At 42.5% G+C, this 17,997-nt stretch overlaps 1 protein-coding gene across 1 annotated transcript in view; it reads left to right on the forward strand.

Annotated features, from left to right (window-relative positions):
* The window catches only part of LOC147629657 (syntaxin-132-like), a 68,751-nt gene extending 56,788 nt beyond the window's left edge, over positions 1-11,963 (forward strand). Inside the window, exons 6-13 of the mRNA XM_086811159.1 lie at positions 9,924-9,997; positions 10,099-10,141; positions 10,293-10,353; positions 10,458-10,483; positions 10,644-10,721; positions 10,823-10,903; positions 11,175-11,240; positions 11,407-11,963. Of these exons, the coding sequence (XP_086667285.1) occupies positions 9,924-9,997; positions 10,099-10,141; positions 10,293-10,353; positions 10,458-10,483; positions 10,644-10,721; positions 10,823-10,903; positions 11,175-11,240; positions 11,407-11,577 (600 nt within the window). The 3' untranslated portion in view covers positions 11,578-11,963. The remainder of the gene's footprint in view (positions 1-9,923; positions 9,998-10,098; positions 10,142-10,292; positions 10,354-10,457; positions 10,484-10,643; positions 10,722-10,822; positions 10,904-11,174; positions 11,241-11,406) is intronic.
* Positions 11,964-17,997: the final 6,034 nt, after the last annotated feature.

The raw sequence follows: 17,997 nt of genomic DNA on the forward strand, positions 1-17,997 counted from the left end.
AAAAAAGAGCGAATTCTTCCTCCCAGAAATTCACTATCTTGGTCACATTGTATCAAAGGATGGTGTGCGCATGGATCCCGCAAAGATACAAACCATGCAAGAATGGCCAGAGCTGAAATCAGTCCATGAAGTGAGGAGCTTCCTTGGTTTATGTGCTTACTACAGGAGGTTCGTCAAGCATTTTGCTTTCATTGCTGCTCCGTTACATGATTTAACGAAGAAGAAAGCAATCTTTAAATGGACACAAGAAGAGAGAGATGCCTTTCAAAAGTTGAAGAGTGCAATCATCTCGGGACCGGTACTCATTATTCCGGATTTGCACAAACCTTTTGTTGTGGAATGTGATGCAAGTGGGGACTGCATAGGGGCTGTTTTGAACCAAGAAGGACATGCCATTGCCTATGAGAGCAGACGCTTGCAACATGCAGAGCTTCACTTACAGGTTTATGAGAAGGAGTTGTTGGCTGTAATTCATGCCCTTACTATTTGGAAACACTATCTTTTAGGGGCTGATTTTATGGTCAAAACTGATCATCAAAGTTTGAGATACTTTTTGACTCAAAGTAAGCTCTCAGAGAAGCATATGAGATGGGTAAATTTCCTCTCAATGTTTCATTTTCAGATTTTACACACTCCAGGGAAAAAGAATGTGGTGGCGGATGCCTTATCTAGACGACCACAGGTTCATGCTATTACAGTTGCATACCATGAGGACTTATCGGATATGCGTAATACTTATCATCTGGATGAGGATTTTGCACATGTATGGGCTGATTTGCAAGAGGGTATTGCTGTCCCATCTTATGTCATAAGAGATGGATATCTCATGATGCAAAATCGTATGTGTGTGGTAAAGAACCTTCGCCATAAGGTTATGGATGAGTGCCATGCTCCTCCATATGCAGGTCATAGAGGCATTTTGGCCACAGCACAAGCTTTGGAGAGGTATTTCTTTTGGCCACATATTCGCAAGGATATTGAAGCATATGTACGTGAATGTATGGTATGTCAAAAGGTCAAATTTGACAGACATAAAGCACCTGGATTGCTTCAACCTTTGCCTATACCAAATGAACCATGGGAAAGCATTGCTATGGATTTCATTATGGATTTGCCAAGGACGCCACAGGGAAATGATGCTATTTGGACCATTATTGACAGGTTTAGCAAGCAGGCACATTTCATTCCCGTGCGCAAGACAATAAAGCCAGATCATATGGCTAGGATGTTTTTGGCACATATATTCAAACACCATGGCATGCCTAAATCTATTGTGGGGGATAGAGATCCTAGAACCACAAGTTTATTTTGGCGCGCATTGTTTGACAATATGGGTACAAAGCTGAACTTCTCATCAGCTTACTATCCACAGACAGATGGGCAAAGTGAAATAGCAAATTCAGCCGTCCTCGACTTGCTGAAATCTTATGTATCCGACCGCAAATCGGATTGGGAGAAGTATTTGCCACTTGTGGAGTTTGCCTACAACAATACGGTACATACTTCTACGGCAAGGCGCCCTTTGAGATTATCTATGGCAAGGTGGTACTACCACCCATCCTTCGTACAAAGGATGAGATTTTTGCAGCAGATGAGTATGTCAGAGACTTGGATACTGCATTTGCACAGGTACGGACAGCCATAGAGAGGTCTCAAACCAAGAATAAAAAGGCAGCTGATAAGCATAGAAGGGATGTACAATTCAAACAAGGTGATTGGGTCTTGCTGAAATTTGAAAAGGCACGCCTTCGGAAGAGGCCAGGAAAAGAGGGAAAGTATCCTAAACTTTCCAACAGGTACTATGGACCTTTTCAGATCTTGGAGAAGATCAATGATGTTGCATTTCGGCTTGTACTCCCAGATCATTGGAACATGCATAATGCTTTTCATGTGAGCCTATTGAGGCCTTATGTGGGACCGACACCGTTTGAGCCGGTTTTGGAAGACCCACCCGAGGTGGATGAGCTGGAAGAGATTCTTCAACCTGAACAGATTGTTTTTCACAAGGAACGAAAGCTTGCGGGAGGCAAACTTGTTCGTAGGTACCTTGTGAAGTTCAAGAATTATTCAGCTTTGGATGCGAAATGGATGGATGAGGCCTACTTCGAGGATTACCCAGATCTTTTGAAGGCCTATCTGGAGGATTTTCAGTTGCGGTCAACTGATTAGAAGCCGGGGGATGTCACAAATCCCTATATTCTAGGGACATGCGGATGCGTGTCAGGCCTAGAAACATGCGGATGCATGTATGTATTATACCTGGGCATGTGTATGGATCATATGAGTGGATGCATATGAGTCCAAGGACATGGCAGGACATTTGTGGACTTTCGGGCGGTGCCCGTGTGGATTCCGGCCATGCACACATGGTGTGTTATGATGGCAGGCGGAATATTTTCAAGTACAAGAATGATGATAGGTGGTTCTCCAAGTTTACATGTGCACAATGCATAAATGATGCATGCCATAACTTTATTTTACTTTGTGTGACATTGTCTTGCTGCCTGGACAATGCTTGTTATTTTGGCTTGTGAAGTCCGAGGGACCGGGGACGCCCGGGCACCTTGTGGACACGTGTGTGCACTCCTGCTTGGGCCTAAAACTGTGGGCTTATGGGTTTTGCAAGTGGTAAGTGCGTCCACACTCAATTTACAGCTTATTTCTTTTACTACTAAAGTTTATTGGTTTGCAGGTCCACACTCATTAATAAGTGGCCGGACAACTTATAATGCGTTCGCATTTGGTTGGACCAAAATTAATGAAGTCCGGACAGCTTATGGCCATTTCCCATTTGGTTGGACCTAAACTTATACAAACAGGACAAATGGAGCACTATGGGCTGGACACCTACCTGGACACCTTATGGGGACACTTGTCAGCCTGTATGTGTACCCACCAAGCACCATAGGTGGCACTGGAGAAAGGCGCCTCCTTCAAGAGACCATTTGGGCTGTTTTATTCATAATTCAACACATTGGAGAGCTGATTGAAGCTTTGGGAGTTGCTACAGGGCTGGTTGCTTGCTTCCCGGACTCACACAAGCTTGGATAATGATCCCCACACTCTTCTTAAGGGCTGGTTGGTAAATTTCAGACCTGTATTTTCTGGTTATTGCGAGTATTGGGCTGGTTACAGGTGTCCAAAGTCAACTTGGACAATACAGGACAGCTCTAGGGACCTCCACAGGGCTGTAGGACCCTTTACAGGTGGATTTCTCGCGATGGAAAGTTGCTGTTTTGGACTGGTTATTGCATAAAATAGGCCGGACAGCAATGGAATATGTGAGCATGGATGTGTCTCAAGGATTCCTCGTGTAACAGGTGTTTAGGGCAAGCATTGGGAACACTTGCTCGCGGAGAACACAGGTTTCTGGATCAGTTTCTCGCGTGGAAACAGGGCCTAAAGATCCATTTACATCCTGTGCAGGGCGGAGTACCTGTGAGGATTGTGATACTCTTGTGCAGGGCGGATGTACCTGTGAAGAGGCTTGTGCAGGGCGGATGTACCTGTGTGTAGGGCGGATGTACCTACAGATTCTCTTGTTTGAGATGTATTCATACATGATGTATTTGGAAGAATCAGGTGCAGGCTGGTGGTGAATCCCCAGGCACCCATAATCTTGTACTTTGCAGACTCTTTTGGTAATATAACCTAAGGGGGGGGGGGTCAGCCTATCATCGGCCCCTTTATGTGGTGTACTGTCATTTTCAGCTTTGTGGTTGTAATGCTCAATTGTTAAGTGCTCAGAATCTTGTTCACATTTATACGATTCCAATACACGCGTCCGCCTCCCGTCACAGGCTAACTTTGCTGATGAGAGCTATGCATTAGGAGTTACATGCAGTTTGCCTGCTTCTTGTATGTCTTATCTCAGTTGGAGATTTTTACTTTGATAGTGGTGCTTCTAAGCACATCACTTCTTGCAGGGATCTATTTGCCACTTTGCAGGATTCACCTCCAAGTGGCATAGTTATGTGTCAATGATGCCTCTTACTCTATTAAAGGCATTGGCAATGTGGAGCTAACAGCGTGTAATGGAGACAATTTTACTCTTACTGACACTTTATATGTACCAGGCATTAAGAAGAATCTCATTTCTGTTTTAGCCCTTGCATTATCTGGGTTTAAGGTTTAGTTTTATGAACATTGTTGCTCAGTGTATGACAGAAGAGATTCAACTTCTCTTATGCTTTTTGGGACATTATGCAATGGCTTGTATAAGCTTGATATGTATGACATGAGTACTCATTCTCAAGATGCTATGGTTGCATCCACCTCCCGTGTCTTGAGTGACACTAAGTTATGGCATGCTTGGTTTGGTCAATTGAATTTTCCATCCCTTGTATACTTGCAAAAGCAAGGTATTGTGCACGAGCTTCCTCCTATGCAGGTTCCATTCAAGCATGTATGTGAGGGATGCATTCTTGGAAAGATGCACAAGAATTCCTTTCCTAAAGATGGTACTATGAGGGCTTTCTATCCATTACAGCTCATTCATAGTGATCTTTGTGGTCCCATGAGGGCTCCATCCTTTGGAGGTGACTTGTACTTCATCACGTTCATTGATGACTACACTCGGTTTTGTTGAGTGTATGGTTTGAAAGTGAAGTTAGGTGCTTTTGCAGTTTTCAAAGACTTTCACCCCATGGCTGAAAAACCGTTGCCCCATTAAAGCCTTGAAATCTATGACTGCCTATGAGGCATGGAATGGTAGGATTCCAGTGGTGACTCATATGAGAGACTTTGGGTGTTTGGCATATGTGCATGTGCCCACACAACAAAGACATAAGCTTGATGCAAAGGCAATCAAATGCATTTTCATTGGTTATAGTACTGAGAGTAAGGGATACAGACTCTATGTGCCTAATTCAGGCAAGATCATTGTGTCAAGAGATGTTATCTTTGATGAATATGCATTTCAACCACTCCTCTCATGTACAAGACAGCCATCTATTGGGCCGGAAGATGTGTTTGATACTTTGTTGCCTTTATTCAATTCAAATGTGGATAATGTAGAGCCAGTTTCGGCTCATTTACAGCCACCTATGCTTGTTGAAAATCAGCAGCTGAACTTGCCCCAAATTGATCCTGACATTCCTCAGATTGATAAGGATTCCTTGGGTGATGCAGCGACAGAGGAAGATGCAGATACTAGGAAGTCAAAAGCTGTTCCTAGATGGCTGGTTGAGACTTTGCGTGATAGCAAACAGTCTACATTTATGTACACGTGCTGCTTCTTGCCATGCATCTTCACATTATGTGGATACAGCTCTCAAGAGTTTCTCCAAATAATGATCTTTGTATTCGATTCCATACTTCTTTCCCACTTCATGCAAACAAGAAATTTCATTCTTGCAATACTCCACCTCAGACTGAAGATAACTTTGCTAAGGTCGTTGTATTGATAGGAATCCATGAAGAGTTGCTTGCTGTTTTTATGCAGAAATCAGCCCAAAAACCCTAATTCTATGCTTCTACATGCATGCTAGACTCCCTAGAATCATACTAGGCTGAAATCTAGACTTTCTAGCACTATGCTATGCTGAAATTGGGTAAAAAACTGATGCAAAAACGCAGATTTACCGCAAAAACGCAAACTCCAATTTTGCATGCAAACCCTAAAACGCAAACTCTAATTCAGCATACACAACTCCTACCTAGGATAGACCTAGATGCTCTGATACCAATGTAATATGACTACTATGCGGAAGCGTGCTTAAATGATGATTAACGCAAAGCAATAAAGATTAACGCTAATCACATGCTCGTGACATAGAGTAGAGAGAAGGAGAAGAGAGAGACTCTTTACCTAACCTACTCCCACTATATATTACTGAATGAATGAGTAATTACAATGATTGTCATAGATCCAATGTAGATCTAGACTATGAATGCTGTGAATGAACTTATGCTTACTGTTCTCCACTGTGCATTAATATGCTTACTGTTCTCCATTGTGCGCTAATGGAAAACACTGATTTGGAGATGTACTTGGCTAATCCAAACTGTTAGACTGCATGTCCTTGGTCTTGGCTCTGCGATCTCTGTCTCTGAATGATTATGAATGATCCATGACTTGCCTTTATATAGGAAAGTGATAGCAAGTCGTAATCAGGTCGGTTTTCACTTTTCAGGCCATAAAAAGTCATCAAAAATGTCATAAAATGTGTTGATATTGTGTCCATAATATGTCCCAACCATTGGTACATGTCCTGGGCATCTCCGAGCACCTATAGGGCCACCAAATTGGCTCCAAACCGCCCATATACGACCTCTAACTTTGCCCTTAAGGCGGCTGTAAGGAATAGTCATGTCTACGTGGCACCGGATTAACGTGTGCACGTGACATCTACAATGGAGTCATGTGGTGGATGGGGATCATGCACGTCATCACCTTCACCATCGAGTCGGAATGTTGCTCCATCCACGACGCCGACACCCTCCATCTCCACGGCTTCTTAACCATTACGTGGCCCACGGCGACAATCTACACTTGGGGAGAATTGGAACCCCAAGTTGAAGGAGGAGGTGGATATGGCGGTGGCCCGCTTCTTCTTCCACGACCACATTGCCTTTCAAGCGGCTAGGTAATTGCCAATTCATCATTCATGTTTTCATCATCCTAGTCTCCTTCTCATTAGTAAATTGCTTTCTTGAATAGGTCGGAATACTTCAAGGTCATGGTTAAGAAGATTGGGGAGTATGGCTCAACCTATACGTCCCCCTCATCCGAGAGCTTGCACACTACATTGCTCGAGAAGGAGAAGCGCATTGTAGAGCAAGCGGCCGACAACACAAAGCGACAGTGGGAGAGGAACGGAGTCTCCCTCATTGTGGATGGATGGAGTGACACGCGCAAGAGGAGTATTCATGGCGTGGTTGCATATTCCCGCGGAGAGATGTACTTCATCTCATCTCATGATGCATCTGGCACCGTGAAGAGTGCGGATGTGCTTGCGGTAGAGTGGGCTTCCACCATGGAGATCATTGGCCCCCGAGCATGTAGTGGGCTTTGTTGCGGATGGGGAGCCTTCCAATAGGGCGGCGGGAGCTATCCTCCAAGGTATGTATGGACATGTCACGGTGTCCTTTTGTATGGCTCATTGCCTAAACAACCTCCTCAAGGACATAGGGGCACTGCCATGGATCAACCCGCTCATTGAGGAGGCCAACACCATGGTCTCCTTTGTCCTCAACCACCAAAGACTTCGGCATGAGTTCAACAAGAGGTCCTCTCTCTCTCCTCAAATATTCCGACACTCGGTTTGCCTAAAACATCCTCATGCTGGGCCGGTTGAAGGATTGTAGGGGTGCTTTGAGGGGGCTTTTTCTTAGCGACGAGTTGGTCCACATGCAACAATCCCGTACAAACACTGGCCAAGAGTGTAGATTACGGGCGGATGACGCCTCTTGGTGGGAGCGTGTGAAGACCACGGATGCTATGGTGAGGCCCATAGTCTACCTATTGCGGATTGTAGACGCTATGCAACCATGCATAGGCAAGGTCTACGAGGCCATGGATCGCATGATAGAGAAGTTGAAAGACTTCGTACGTGACAAAGACAGATACGAGGAGATCCATGCCTTGTGTCTAGGAAGGTGGAATTCCTACTACTCTCCATTGCATGCAGCTGCTTATGTGGTGGACCCAAAATTCCAAGGCAACAAGCAGGAGAGCGACCGAGAGGTGAGCGCTGGATGGAGGATCATCTTGGACCATCTTGTGATTGATGCATCGGTTAGGTGCAAGATCAAGGACCAGCTTTCCATGTACCGGTCATTTCATAACTCCTATGGTTGTCATGATGCACAGATCGACCGCTCCAAAGTTGGTGCTGCTCTATGGTGGGAGGACTTTGGATGGACCAGAGCTACAGCAGCTTGCCATCCGCATACTTAGCCAGGCCGTCAGCTCCTCTTGCTTGGAGCAACTTTGGAGTACCTACAGCCACATTGCCTCTAGGAAGTGGAACCGACTCATGGTAGAGCGTGCCAATGACCTTGTCTTCGTCAGCGTAAACTTGTGAATGCTTTGCAAGAGCATGACCAAGAAGGCAGATCCCTTCACCGAGTGGCAGATGAGTCAACAAGAAGGGTAACAAGAGGATGAGATGCAGGAGTAGCATGCCAGTGAGGATGAGAGTGAGGATGAGTTTAATGCTCCTTTGGCACAAGCTACCCACCATGACCATGAGGCGAGCACTTCACGTGGATGATCATTCATGGTTCATGATTCATGGGCCTTACTACTTCGCTCTAGCCTCTAGCCTCTAGGCTTTAGCACTTTTTGTCATTGACTCATTTGAGTCCGTCCATGTATTCTTTCTCCTTAAGGCTTAGTCCTGACTCATTTTGTATCTACTTAATTATTAATACAATCAACCGTCAACGCCTTCACTCTTTGATTGGCGTATTTTGTTAATACGACTCAAAAGCTTACCATTTTAGTGTAAATTTGTGCTCATTTTGATGTACTTCAAAGTAGAATAAGTGTAGAGTAGAAAAACTTTAAAAAAAAAGTATTTTTTGAGTGCCGTTCCCTCCCCCGTCCCCGTTCCCTACTTATGGCCGTCCCCCGTCCCCGTCCCTGTCCTTGTCCCTGTCCCTGTCCCCCATCCCTTGTGACTATGACCTCGCCCTAGGCTTTTATGTGCTCATTGTACTTTGTACCTCATCATTATTAGTCAGTACGTTTCCAGCAGCTCTATCTCTTCACGTTTCCTTGTTCAAGTTCTCTGCGTGTGTGTGTGTTTGTGTACAGGCAAGCTCCCCCAACCCCAACAAGATGCGCACCCTACCATGAGGTCGGAGGGAGATTTCATTGTCTTTTTCAGCACTTCTCTTGGGTAATGCAGTATTGAGGATCATAGATGTTTGGGCTTGTATTTACTGGAGCTTCGTCACCCCATGGAGAGGTCATGTTTAGGCAGCCCTCTGAGAGCGCTAGCCAATGAGACCCTTCCTAGACCTCCATTACATATTGCCACCCAAACACATGATCCTTCAGTTCCACACACCCACAGGGATCACCAGAGAGAGCGCTAGATCTATTATGAGGGCTAGATGTCCATGACCCCAAGCATCCGGACCTTCTACCCATCAAGCTGCAGAGCCAGGACATTCTTCGACGACATGGAGAGCTCCCATCCCAGGTGAGAGAGATTTCTACAGCCCTACGATTTGTTTTGGATTTGGATGGCATCATTAGCTGAGTCTTGCAGCTTGCTATACTATCTCCTGTTCATCCCCAAATATTGACATATTCCCCAAATATTGACATATTGTATCAACCATCTGGCTCTCAGCACTGTAAGCTAGTGTTTTTTTTTCAGTATTTCTCATGACTCAGTATCATGGTTCCATTGTACTTTTTTTAAATCTCATAGAACCTCGAGGTCTTTTGAAGACGTTATTATATCTTTCTTTTTTTCACAGGAACGCCTGCTCTTTTAGTTAGGAAGTGTTCACTGAGACCATAATACATTTTTTGGTTAGCAAGACTACATTGCATGGTGATCAAGTCTTTGGAAACTGGGAACTTCAAGTCTTTTTAAAGTTTCTGCAAGTCCCTTTTTATCTCTGACGTCAAAGTATTTAAGATCAGACCAGTAACTTACATACCTACGAGGCTTATGTAGCTAACACCATAGACACACTTTCTTCACATTTCAAGGATTACTAGGATTTTCATGGTCCTATCATCATTGGCAGACAGTGCTGATTGCTGCAACGTTGTCGTGAGAATATCAAAATAGTGCATTGGAAGCTCAAACAAGAAAACTTGGCAAGACTCAACATGCATGTTGACAGACTCAACAGACTTTTGTTCAGCCGAGTGTTCTGAAAGTTTTCCTTTTTGTTTGGTTTGATTGGCAGTCAATATGCTTTTGCTTACAAGTTATGGCACACAATGTATTTCACAGAATCTGGCAAACAGGAAAAAACCCAGTTCTGGAGAGGGTACTAGTATTGACCGCATTCGCATGTCAATGACAGCGTAAGGGCTTTATGACAAAGTCTGTCTACCATTTAATGACTTAGTGAAATCTACATATTATTAAAGTTAAAAGGTTCTCATTTGTTGCATGGTTTTCTCAGAACATTGAAGAAAAAGCTGAAGGAGCTAATGGGTGAATTTCAGGTCAGTTGACAACACTCCCATGTGCTGGTATTGTGTTTTATGCTTGTATCTGGTTTTAATAGGCTTTGCTTTCTCATTTTCATTTCTATCACTATGTTTTCTTTGAAGTTTGCTTTGGACTAAAATTATATGTACACTTATGACATAACAGACTTTGAGGCAGAAGATCCAGGATGAGTATAGAGAGGTGGTTGAAAGGCGTGCTTTTACAGGTATGCTTTGATTTTGGGTTGAAATGTAATGACTTTGCTTCTGTTTAGAGCTAAGTGACTGCTTTATTGTCTTTTGACAATGCTGATTGTGTTTTCATCTGCAGTCACTGGGAAGAAGCTTGATGAAGAGGTTGATTTCTTTACCTTCCAGAAGCACAAGCAAAAAGTCTTCGTCGCTCAAATGCATTTCGGCTACTGTTTCTATGTTTGCCTTGGTTTTGCTCGTTGTACTTGGAACATTGTAATCTTGGTTTCTTGCTTTTAACCGTTTATTTCATTTGTTTTCATAGACCATAGACCGCTTGATAGAAACAGGAGACAGCGAGCAGATTTTTCAAAAGGCTATCCAGGAGCAAGGACGTGGGCAGGTGCCATGGCTGTTCTTCTGTTTAATGTCCTTACGGCTGTCCTTGCTATGTCCTCAAAGATCTATCTGTCTCTCTGTGTTAATACATAGATCACTTTGCAGATATTAGATACCTTGGCAGAGATACAGGAGCGGCATGATGCTGTAAAAGACATTGAGAAAAAGCTTCTCGATTTACATCAGGTTCTCCCTGTTACATGTGTATGAATTAATGTGAATGCAAGGAATTTAGTTATGAAGAGTATGAACTTGTTCCTTACTCTATGTGAGTGCTTTCCATTACCAATAGCATCTCTATACAATGAGAATACTTCTGACCTTGTAAGTTTTGAGATAAGTTAAACCAAGAAACTGTGGTTTAGTTCGAAAAGCATTTATTTTGACGGACTTTACCAGAGCCATAATCTGCAGAAGAAAGTAGTATCTTTACATAGAATCTTGTTTGGCTGGACAGATATTCTTGGATATGGCTGTGTTGGTGGAGGCACAAGGTGAGATGCTGGACAACATTGAAACTCAGGTAACGTCGCCCTCAATTATAATGCACACTATGTGATCAGTACTGATTAGACTAATATGGTTTTTTGAATGTGTAAGTCAGTGTTGGCTGTCATATTATGATTATGGTAAACACTGGCCAGGTTGTTTAGGGCACTGGATAACCTTTGCCTGGTATGTTTGTGCAGGTCACAAACGCTGTGGAACATGTGCAGGCTGGAACGACAGCGCTGCGAAGGGCAAAATCACTGCAACGGAACTCCAGGAAATGGATGTGCATTGCCATCATAATTCTGCTGATAATTATTGCAATCATTGTCGTTGCAGTTTTTCAGCCTTGGAAGACTAAGCAGGCCTGAGGTTTCAAAGTCGTTGATAGATAGGAACACTTCTCTTCTATTCATTCTTGATGCTCAGCTTTAACATATACAAGAGTTTCGATGTGTGTTGCTTGTAAGCTCCTGTCAAGGCTTGTAAGATGATAACCATCGAAGCTTAGGTATTTGTCCATCTAAGATATGAGCTACTTGTGATAGAGGATGCACAATTATTGTGTGTGGGGGTATGATTTCTAGTTTTTGATTCTTTGTGGGCACGTGTAGATACCTGACACTTGTCTCACAGCATATTGTCAGGACTGTGCTCTCCATGTCTTGTACAATTTAGTGGTTCAGTTTCAGTCCAAGAGCTTTCAACTACTGCTTTACAGGGGAGATAAATTAATTCTCAGTCTATCCCTTTGATGTGGTGGCTGTCTTTTACATCTATTTTTTATGCCTTGAATTCCACAAAAATGTAGTATGGTTAGATTTGATTTATAGTAAGAGAAATATGCAAAAGGCTATAACGTACATTCTTGTTGACCAAAACAAGGCCCAAAAGCGAGGTAAGGCCTATTTCATATTTTTTTAAAGCCCTTAAATTAAAATCAATCTTACATGAGTCAGGGGCTCTCATTTACTTTGAAACTTAGAGGATTTAGGGTCGTGATGAGTTGTTTCATAACCGAAATTTTCTTCTCGTGTAGCTCTTTGTTGGCAGAGTAGTGACCTCTATTTCAAGAATGCTTTCGTGCTACTAACATCCTCAATTTGAGTTCGAAGGATTCATGCTAAGTGTGGTTGTAGTTTTTCTAGATCTTTTTAATGGACTAAAATATGGAGTCTCTAATAGCATTTTTAGGATGGTACTTGGATAGGACAAGATGCATGGACTCTTGTTGGAAGTAATATTACAATTGCAGAGTTACATTTGCACTTATATAGTTCTTGGTTCAATTTTAGGGAGCTGCAAGCCTTGTTGGATAAGCTTCCAATCGTGTCTATGATTGTGAAGTATCCATTCGAATCTTATCTCGCTTGCCTCGGAGGTGATTGAATTGGAAGGTAGTTTGGGTTTCTCTTTCCGATGTATGTGATTAATTAGTGTTTACACTATTCAAATGGGAATCGAACTCCAGACCTCAAAAACGACTTGGAGGTTGGTAACCTAACATGACATAAAAAATTTAGGAGTTACAAGATTAAATTTTGCCATGTGATTATTTCGCCAATGCAAATTTCCTCAAAGGCATGTAACATACATTACTAAAGGATGGAGAAAAAGTATTGGAAGTAAAAAGGTCTTAATAACTTCCTCTCGACAAATGAAGGGGCACCATATAACCCTTACCCACTTGCACTTCCTATGAGCATTTTAGTGTCCACGAAAAATCTAGATGCTACGCTACCATTTTTTTTCAACTCATTATTATCATGGTAAATAAACATTGGTGAAGTTGGATGTACTAAGAATCTTTTGAGTCCCAATTAAAATCAATAAATATGTACAAAACATATTTAGTAAGAGGGGTAAAAGATATAGACCTTCCAAATCTACATTTTCATAAATTTAGTAGTCACCTCTACCAAATTTTGACCTGCATAGAAATACTGCCTTAGTTGACGGACACCCAGTTCTTCACTAGTGAATAATGGTCTCTCCTTGGTTGGATTGAGAGACAAAACATCATCAACTGAATAGAAGGATTTCTTCTCTGCAAAATAACGCAGGTCTTCTACTTGCAAGCTATGAAATATTTGTAGGTATGACATGTCAACAAGAGGCATGCAATATTATGCCTTTTTTTCCCCCTCTGAAGTATCAAGTTGACAGTCTATTGTATTTATTCAAACAAATGCTAAACATTCCATAACATATCCACGGTAAGAGAATCATAATCTCATTGGCTATGTTATGATAAAGATTTGTTGTAAGCTCGATAAACATGCATTTGATATGTGATATGATTTGGTTAACTTAATTCTACAATTAATTTGGTATCCCCTCCAATTCTCTTTGCGGCTAGACATCTAATGACCAGGGAAAATTATGGATATCTATTGGGGACGGAAAACTGAATGACATCCCAACTGAAAACATGAGACCTTTCAACTCTTATCTTATTATGGTCCCAACCATGCGCAAGTAACCTTTGGCGGGAGGAAAGCCCCGGAGAGAGGGCTCACACCACTTGCCTACCTTTTAGGAATCGGGAAGAACTTGGCCAATGCCACGTAGAAGGAAAAGAGCCTATGCATTTATCATGCCCTTCGAAACAGAATAATGAAAAGGCACGCAAGTTTTACCTGACTACACTCAAAAGCAAGTCAACACAAAAAAAGGGAGCTCATTTAAAATTATTTGGAGCGGCCAACCAGCAAGGGAAGAAAGCATTTGAGTGAGTTTTGGTTTAGAGAGAGATGGAATGAAATGAGAATATGATATCATTTGTGGAATGCAAAAAAGTAGAGAAGGTTTTTGTTAGTTTGGTTATATAAGAAACGCTACATTTGAGACAATGCTATGCTCTGACCTGCGCCCTTATATATCTCTGGTGATTTTTTTATAAGTATTTGAATTCTTTTGTAATTCTTTTATTAAGAAGACTATAAGATTCTTTTCTTGACAAAAAGCTTTATGTCATTCATTTTTTATTCATAAACTGCTACCCTCCCACCTATACATTGGTATATAATTAAAAGTTTTTCATATTTTTAGTATTTGAATTTATTTTTAATTTATAAATGAATGAATTCATATTGTATTTAAATAAAAGTTAAAACATCTTAAAACATTAATTTATGTTATTTTAAAAAATAGAGATAAATTTAATGTTTATCCATATGCTCCCATCTGCATAATGATGGTCTATAAATGATGTATTTTTTATAATTTGAATCAAATTTTAATTCATAAATGAGTAAATGTATATAGTTTTTGTGTTTTTGTATTTGAATAAAAGTTAAATATCTTCAAACATTCATTTATGTTGTTTTAAAAAAAGAGAGATAAATTTATGTATGAGAGAGAGAGAGAAAGAAAGAAAGTTATATTAAAGGTCTTCAAAAGACCCAGTGGATCTATGAGACCAAAAGTGATACAATAGTGTCCATGTAATATCATGGTACAAAAGAAAACAAAGACTAGAGCTATGAGCTGAGAATGTCAAATCCGAGCCATATGATACAAAGTGGGACCATCCTCATACAACCCAAACTCCCTGGACCTTGCCAACAACACAAACAGCAGCAGCAGCTTGAGGAGATCTTGGAGAGGCACAAATCCACCTTCCCACACCCGACGGATATGTAGAGCCTCCTACTACAGGCTAACCCTATGCTCGATATCCTTGATGGCCCCCTCCCCCTACCGAGGGGTTAGCTCCATAAGTCTGTAGTGCCGTGCCTCAGTCTAGAGTCACACAAGAGTGGGGTCTGGCAGGGGGTCGAGCACTCAAGAATGTGTGGCTCGGTGAGGCTGTGGGTATGTCATCCATAGCCGGTGGGGCATCCTCTCGTGGTGGTCGGAAGAACTGGGTGATGGTTGCCTGGGGCCAGGGTGGGTGTCTCCCATGGGGTCTCGACTCCCTAATCAGTGAGTCTCTGTGGTGCGTGAAGCTCTAGTAAGAAGAGGCCCAAGTAGCACTGATTTGTGTAATCCATGATCCTAGATAAGGGTCCAAACCCCTCTCTGAAGAGATAGTGGAACCTCCCTTGAATCTCATAATATACGGTGCACCTGCATATGAAATGCTCCTCCAACTCAACCGCCTGCTGGCACATAGTGCATATCCTCTCCTCATGAGGTATCTACATGGCTCTCCCTGTCTCTATCCTCACGAAGTGCGGTGACACCCGCAACAACTGGCTCACTGCAATGCGCATGGATGGCATGTGACATGTATATGTCAAGATATCTGGCCCTCAGTATGAAACCATCCTCTATAAGCCTTATGAAAGTATCCATGTAGTATTGTCGTTTGTGTGAGAGTGGCTCATGTACTGTGATCCAGGTATCCTATATGTATAGTCCCAATAAATCATATCTGATCACTCAGTTCCTACGATCCATCCTGAATCCCTGACTCGTGAACCAGATGCATACTTGACCATACCATGACTCGTGCCCATCTATTGCTAGTAGCTGCTGGGAGGAGTACTGTAGGGTGAGCCTCGCGAGTCTCCAGGGGGGCATGGCGCTGATCTTGTGAATGTATTTGACTGTCTGGAAGAGTGCCTCTACTACCATGGGTGCTGCAACAAACTCTGCTATGATAATATCATGTGGGACAGATGGTTTGCTGCGTATCATTCGGGAGAGCATCATGACCTGAGGAATCTCTATCCTTGGCCATTTGGCCACTGTAGATCAAGTGCCCAGAAGGGTGCTCCATACATCAATGCCGGAGTGACCAAGGTGTCAAATAGCCAGATCTTGGTCCTCGGCTCCTGGAAGTGGGCTTTGAAGCACTATCTCTCCACTGGGCAGCCCATGTAGGTGGAACTTAGTTGAGATGTGAAAAAAGGGGATGTGTTGAAGACCATAACCTTGGTTTTCCCAAGGTTTACAGTGAGATCCCGCTACGCACAAAAGTCCTGTAGCGTGTCAAGATGCCTTTGGAGAGCCTCTAGAGAATCTGTAATAAAGCACAATGTCATGACAGCATAAAGTAGTATGGCTACAAGGATGCCTGCTAGTGATACGCCTCCTCCCCCTCCTCTATCAAGGAAGGCCAAAATCTCATCGATGTAGAGGCCAAAGAGAGTGGGAGACAGTGTGACCACTCCTACAGGAGGCCTACAGATCGGAAGACAATATACACATATTTAGAACACTTAATTTAACTGTTATTAAACAATGGAAACAACATCAGCAACACAAATACTGGAAATACTGAAAATACAAATGACACCAACACTGGGGCCGGAAAGGGCCGGCCCCCCTATATACTTTTTGTATTTCTTGGAGTATTTATATTTGTACAATGTCACGGGCCTAATAGGCTAGATTTCTCCATAAGGGAGTGAAAACAACCAAATAGAACTGGTTTAAGTCGATGAAGAGGTGTTGGGCAGAGTAGCCCCAAATCACTCGCTCATTCCCACCTTCACTGGTAGACACCTGCCTTTACTGGTCTTCCGAGACCGTGCACCAACGGGCACGCCCGTACTAACGCAGGCCAAGGGTGCACCACGGAGGGAACGTGGCCTGGTTCTCCCCAATGAGCTTTGCTCCCAAATTTCCTGGTGAGTCTAACCTTCACTAGCTCTCAGAAGCTCTGAGAGCGCGGTTGACAACACCCCACAGGGAAATATACTAACCACACTAGGAAGAATTTTCTCAACATGGTCAGCATTTACATGCCATGCTCCTGCACCACACAACTTAAAGCATTTTCTAAATTTAAATTAGCAAATTTCAGATTTATACAAATGAGAAAAAGAATATGAGAGCACCTGGTATGGTGAGTACATATGCCTCAATGTCTTTATGCATGCTTGGTCAAAAGAACTATCTCTCAATCATGCGTGTAGTAGGCATGATACCTCTATGACCAGTATAAGGTGGAGCGTGACATTCCTCCATAACCTTTGGACGCATATCCTTCACCACACATAAGCAGTTATCCTTCATAAGATAACCCTCTTTGATCACATAAGAGGCATGTGAGTGACCAACCATCAAACTAGTCCATATATGGCGAAAATCAGCATCCTAATGATACAAATCTTGCATGGTAGATAAGTCCCCATGAGAGGCCACTAAAATTGCAGCCACATAAGGCCTCCTGGATAATGCATGTGCCACCACATTTTTCTTTGCCGGAGTATGTACAATCTGAAAATGAAACATGGAAAGAAAGTTTGCTATTCTCATCTGCTTCTCTGAAAGCTTTGTTTGAGATAGAAAGTATCTCAAGCTTTGATGATCTATCTTGACTACAAATTCAGCTCCAAGAAGATAATGTTTCCATATCTTGAAGGCATGAATTATAGCCAAGAGCTCTTTCTCATAGATATCCATATGAAGCTCAGCATCATGGAATCGACGACTCTCATATGCAACTGCATGACCTTCTTGATTTAGAACTTCCCCTATACAATCGCCACAAGCATCACATTCCACTATAAATGACCTTTGCAAGTCGGGAACAATCAATACGAGTCCACATATAATAGCATTCTTGAGTTGCAAGAAGGCATCTTGCTCCTTTGGAGTCCATTGAAAAGTGGCTTTCCTCTTTGTGAGATCATGTAGAGGGGTGGATATCATAGCAAAATGCCTTATGAAACGTCTATAATATGAACATAATCCTAGAAAACTACGTACTTGATGTACATTTTGCAACTCTAGCCAATTCTGAATGGTTTCTATCTTGGCAGGATCCATTCTTACACCATCCTTGGATACAATGTGACCCAAATAGTGTATCTCTAAAAGAAAGAACTCACTTTTCT

This window comes from Cibotium barometz, chromosome 17 (assembly GCF_041138505.1).
Source record: "Cibotium barometz isolate CiBa-2024 chromosome 17, ASM4113850v1, whole genome shotgun sequence".
NCBI classification, from domain to species: domain Eukaryota; kingdom Viridiplantae; phylum Streptophyta; class Polypodiopsida; order Cyatheales; family Cibotiaceae; genus Cibotium; species Cibotium barometz.